At 54.3% G+C, this 4,695-nt stretch overlaps 1 protein-coding gene across 1 annotated transcript; it reads right to left on the minus strand.

Moving 5' to 3' along the window:
- Nucleotides 1-2,679: 2,679 nt before the first annotated feature.
- On the minus strand, nt 2,680-3,657 carry LOC123773529 (uncharacterized). The gene has a single exon (XM_045767325.1). It carries the CDS (start codon nt 3,655-3,657, stop codon nt 2,680-2,682), a length of 978 nt encoding a protein of 325 aa, XP_045623281.1.
- Nucleotides 3,658-4,695: the final 1,038 nt, after the last annotated feature.

The raw sequence follows: 4,695 nt of genomic DNA on the forward strand, positions 1-4,695 counted from the left end.
TTGGTGGAGTGTAATGTTGGTCTCCCAGGTTGGTGGGGTGTAATGTTGGTCTCCCAGGGTTGGTGGGGTGTAATGTTGGTCTCCCAGGTTGGTGGGGTGTAATGTTGGTCTCCCAGGTTGGTGGGGTGTAATGTTGGTCTCCCAGGGTTGGTGGGGTGTAATGTTGGTCTCCCAGGTTGGTGGAGTGTAATGTTGGTCTCCCAGGTTGGTGGGGTGTAATGTTGGTCTCCCAGGTTGGTGGGGTGTAATGTTGGTCTCCCAGGGTTGGTGGGGTGTAATGTTGGTCTCCCAGGTTGGTGGGGTGTAATGTTGGTCTCCCAGGGTTGGTGGGGTGTAATGTTGGTCTCCCAGGGTTGGTGGAGTGTAATGTTGGTCTCCCAGGTTGGTGGAGTGTAATGTTGGTCTCCCAGGTTGGTGGAGTGTAATGTTGGTCTCCCAGGTTGGTGGGGTGTAATGTTGGTCTCCCAGGTTGGTGGGAGTGTAATGTTGGTCTCCCAGGTTGGTGGAGTGTAATGTTGGTCTCCCAGGTTGGTGGAGTGTAATGTTGGTCTCCCAGGTTGGTGGAGTGTAATGTTGGTCTCCCAGGTTGGTGGAGTGTAATGTTGGTCTCCCAGGTTGGTGGGGTGTTATGTTGGTCTCCCAGGTTGGTGGGGTGTTATGTTGGTCTCCCAGGTTGGTGGGGTGTTATGTTGGTCTCCCAGGTTGGTGGAGTGTAATGTTGGTCTCCCAGGTTGGTGGGGTGTTATGTTGGTCTCCCAGGTTGGTGGGGTGTTATGTTGGTCTCCCAGGTTGGTGGGGTGTAATGTTGGTCTCCCAGGTTGGTGGGGTGTAATGTTGGTCTCCCAGGTTGGTGGGGTGTAATGTTGGTCTCCCAGGTTGGTGGGGTGTTATGTTGGTCTCCCAGGTTGGTGGGGTGTTATGTTGGTCTCCCAGGTTGGTGGGGTGTAATGTTGGTCTCCCAGGTTGGTGGGGTGTAATGTTGGTCTCCCAGGTTGGTGGGGTGTAATGTTGGTCTCCCAGGTTGGTGGAGTGTTATGTTGGTCTCCCAGGTTGGTGGGGTGTAATGTTGGTCTCCCAGGTTGGTGGGGTGTTATGTTGGTCTCCCAGGTTGGTGGGGTGTAATGTTGGTCTCCCAGGTTGGTGGGGTGTTATGTTGGTCTCCCAGGTAAGGAGAGGGAGGAGTGCGAGGAGAGGTGTTCCCAACTACTCATTAAATAAACAAATCCACAAGGGCCGTGACGAGGATTCGAACCAACGTCCGAGAGCATCCCAGACGCTGCCTTAATCGACTGAGCTACGACATGGATAAGAATTACAACCAGAAATTCTACTGAATTTACTTGGATCCTGCAGCCTCTCCGAGACACAAACAAAGATTTTACACAATTCCCCCAAAGAATTGCTCTGGGTCGTAGGCGTGCACACTGTCATGCCGCTGTGACAGCCGTCGGGTCGTAGGCGTGCACACTGTCATGCCGCTGTGAGAGCCGTCGGGTCGTAGGCGTGCACACTGTCATGCCGCTGTGACAGCCGTCGGGTCGTAGGCGTGCACACTGTCATGCCGCTGTGAGAGCCGTCGGGTGTGTGTGTGGTGACCGTCAGTCCGTCTCCACCACCAACCAGCGCTCAACACCATGGAAGGTGTTCCGTAAACATCAGTATTAGTCCTCTCATTACAACAATGACTTCTCGTCGTCTAAGAAACATGGGGAAGAGTGTGGATACATCATGGGGGGGGGGGGTTTAGAAGGTTATCTTGAGATGATTTCGGGGCTTTTTAGTGTCCCCGCGGCCCGGTCCTCGACCAGGCCTCCACCCCCAGGAAGCAGCCCATGACAGCTGACTAACATCCAGGTACCTATTTTACTGCTAGGTAACGGGGGCATAGGGTGAAAGAAATTGTGCCCATTGTTTCTCGCCGGCGCCCGGGATCGAACCCGGGACCACAGGATCACAAGTCCAGCGTGCTGTCCGCTCGGTCGGCCGGGGGCGGCTGTGTTAATTAAGCTGTGATCCTTTACGTTAAACGTGAACCTTTAAGCCAAGATCCTTTTTTAATCCAGATTTATAATGTGAAGTGTGCAAGAAGATTGTTGTTGTTGTTGTTCTTGTGCAACACAATTTCTAAGAATTTTGGTAAAATTGTGAGAGTTTCCTGAGGGTTTTAGGCGTGGTGTGAAGTGATGAGTGGTGAGTGGTGAGTGGTGAGTGGTGAGTACTGAGGCCAGTGTTGTGTCTGCTCATCTCCCTCACACAACTCATCACACGTCAAATGATCTCATCTAATCATCGTAACTTTATTATATGTTTTCCTGTATGGCCGCTCTCATGGTAAACTAAACACTAGTTTACAATATATCTCACCATTCAACTTGCAAGATAAATGGTATTCAATGTACAACCCGTCCTCTGAACTGACAGTACGTTTTAATACTAAGTGTAATAAGTACATTTCCTGACTGGCATACATAGTACATAATTGTACTTATGGGGCTGTTACATTTACCTCTCCATTTTTGGAGGACGGGTTGTTAATTGATGCCTCCAAATTAAGTGTGATTTCGACTGCTGTTGACCTGTTTAGTCCAACTAGTTGTTGTTGTTGTTAAAGATTCGCTACCTGGAACAATGTCCCAAGTAGCACGGGCTATGGTGAGCCCGTAATACCAACTAGTATTGTCACCTTTTGTGTACCTTGTTAGGGATAATTATTCTATTTCTGATATAAGGGTTGTGTTGAGATGGTGAGCGTGGCGCCAGCACCAGGGAGCCACATGGCAGGTGTGGCAGAGTTGGTGCAGGCGGCGCCAGCACCAGGGAGCCACACGGCAGGTGTGGCAGAGGTGGTGCAGGCGGCGCCAACACCAGGGAGCCACACGGCAGGTGTGGCAGAGGTGGTGCAGGCGGCGCCAACACCAGGGAGCCACACGGCAGGTGTGGCAGAGGTGGTGCAGGCGGCGCCAACACCAGGGAGCCACACGGCAGGTGTGGCAGAGTTGGTGCAGGCGGCGCCAACACCAGGGAGCCACACGGCAGGTGTGGCAGAGGTGGTGCAGGCGGCGCCAACACCAGGGAGCCACACGGCAGGTGTGGCAGAGTTGGTGCAGGCGGCGCCAACACCAGGGAGCCACACGGCAGGTGTGGCAGAGGTGGTGCAGGCGGCGCCAACACCAGGGAGCCACACGGCAGGTGTGGCAGAGTTGGTGCAGGCGGCGCCAACACCAGGGAGCCACACGGCAGGTGTGGTGCAGGCGGCGCCAGCACCAGGGAGCCACACGGCAGGTGTGGCAGAGTAACGTGGCGCCAGCACCAGGGAGCCACACGGCAGGTGTGGCAGAGTTGGTGCAGGCGGCGCCAGCACCAGGGAGCCACACGGCAGGTGTGGCAGAGTAACGTGGCGCCAGCACCAGGGAGCCACACGGCAGGTGTGGCAGAGGTGGTGCAGGCGGCGCCAGCACCAGGGAGCCACACGGCAGGTGTGGCAGAGTAACGTGGCGCCAGCACCAGGGAGCCACACGGCAGGTGTGGCAGAGGTGGTGCAGGCGGCGCCAGCACCAGGGAGCCACACGGCAGGTGTGGCAGAGTTGGTGCAGGCGGCGCCAACACCAGGGAGCCACACGGCAGGTGTGGCAGAGGTGGTGCAGGCGGCGCCAACATTGTGTCAGTGCTGGGGTACCCTCCCATGAAGGGTTGACAGCACAGTATAAGAGGTGGTCTAGGCAACACGGGCCGCTCCCAGCACACAAGTCATTCATTAACACCAGATCTGGGCCAGACGATAGCGGCCAATCTGAAGGTCAGACGGTCAATGGTTACCATCCAATATTATTCAGGAAACATTAACGAGGCGTGTGCCAGTGGCCGGGATAACTACTGATGTCGTGATGAAGTCTCCGGTGAAGACTTGTGTTGGTGAGGCACGATCAGTGGTGGTGTTGTGGAGGCGTGTGGCGCCCCAGTGGACGGGTGCCCGGGCCGCTCACAACGGGTTAATGACCTGCCTGAAGGTACAACTATTATAACCTGTTACTGTGCACACTGCAGCTACAACTTTGTCATGAAATCTGTGACGCCAGTCTTAGAGTCAGCCGTCCCATACCTTGAGGTTACCTTGAGGTGCTTCCGGGGCTTAGCGTCCCCGCGGCCCGGTCGTCGACCAGGCCTCCTGGTTGCTGGATTGATCAACCAGGCTGTTAGACACGGCTGCTCGCAGCCTGGCGTATGCGTCCCATCGTGCAGCCCCGATCTTAAACAATACTTAAGGAAGTTCGAAAAGGTGCACAAGTTTGCAACGAGACTCGTCCCAGAGTTGCGAGGGATGAGATACGAAGACAGACTGAAGGAACTAAACCTGACGACGTTAGAAAGGAGGCGGGAGAGAGGGGGAGTCATGATACAGACGTATAAAATACTTAGAGGGATTGACAAGGAGGAAACAGGAAATGTTTACAATAAATCTCAACAGAACACGGGGGCCCGGATGGAAGCTGGAGACTCAGATGTGTCATAGAGATGTTAGAAAGTTTTCCTTTAGCATGCGGGAAGTGAGTAAATGGAATGACCTAAAGGAGCAGGTTGTAGAGGCTAACTCCATTCATAACTTTAAAAGCAGGTATGATAGGGATCAGGTCAGGAGTCATTGTATTAGACAACCAACGGCTAGAATAGCGGGTCCAAGAGCCAGAGCTCGACCTT

The sequence above is a fragment of the Procambarus clarkii genome, chromosome 10 (assembly GCF_040958095.1).
Source record: "Procambarus clarkii isolate CNS0578487 chromosome 10, FALCON_Pclarkii_2.0, whole genome shotgun sequence".
NCBI lineage: Eukaryota > Metazoa > Arthropoda > Malacostraca > Decapoda > Cambaridae > Procambarus > Procambarus clarkii.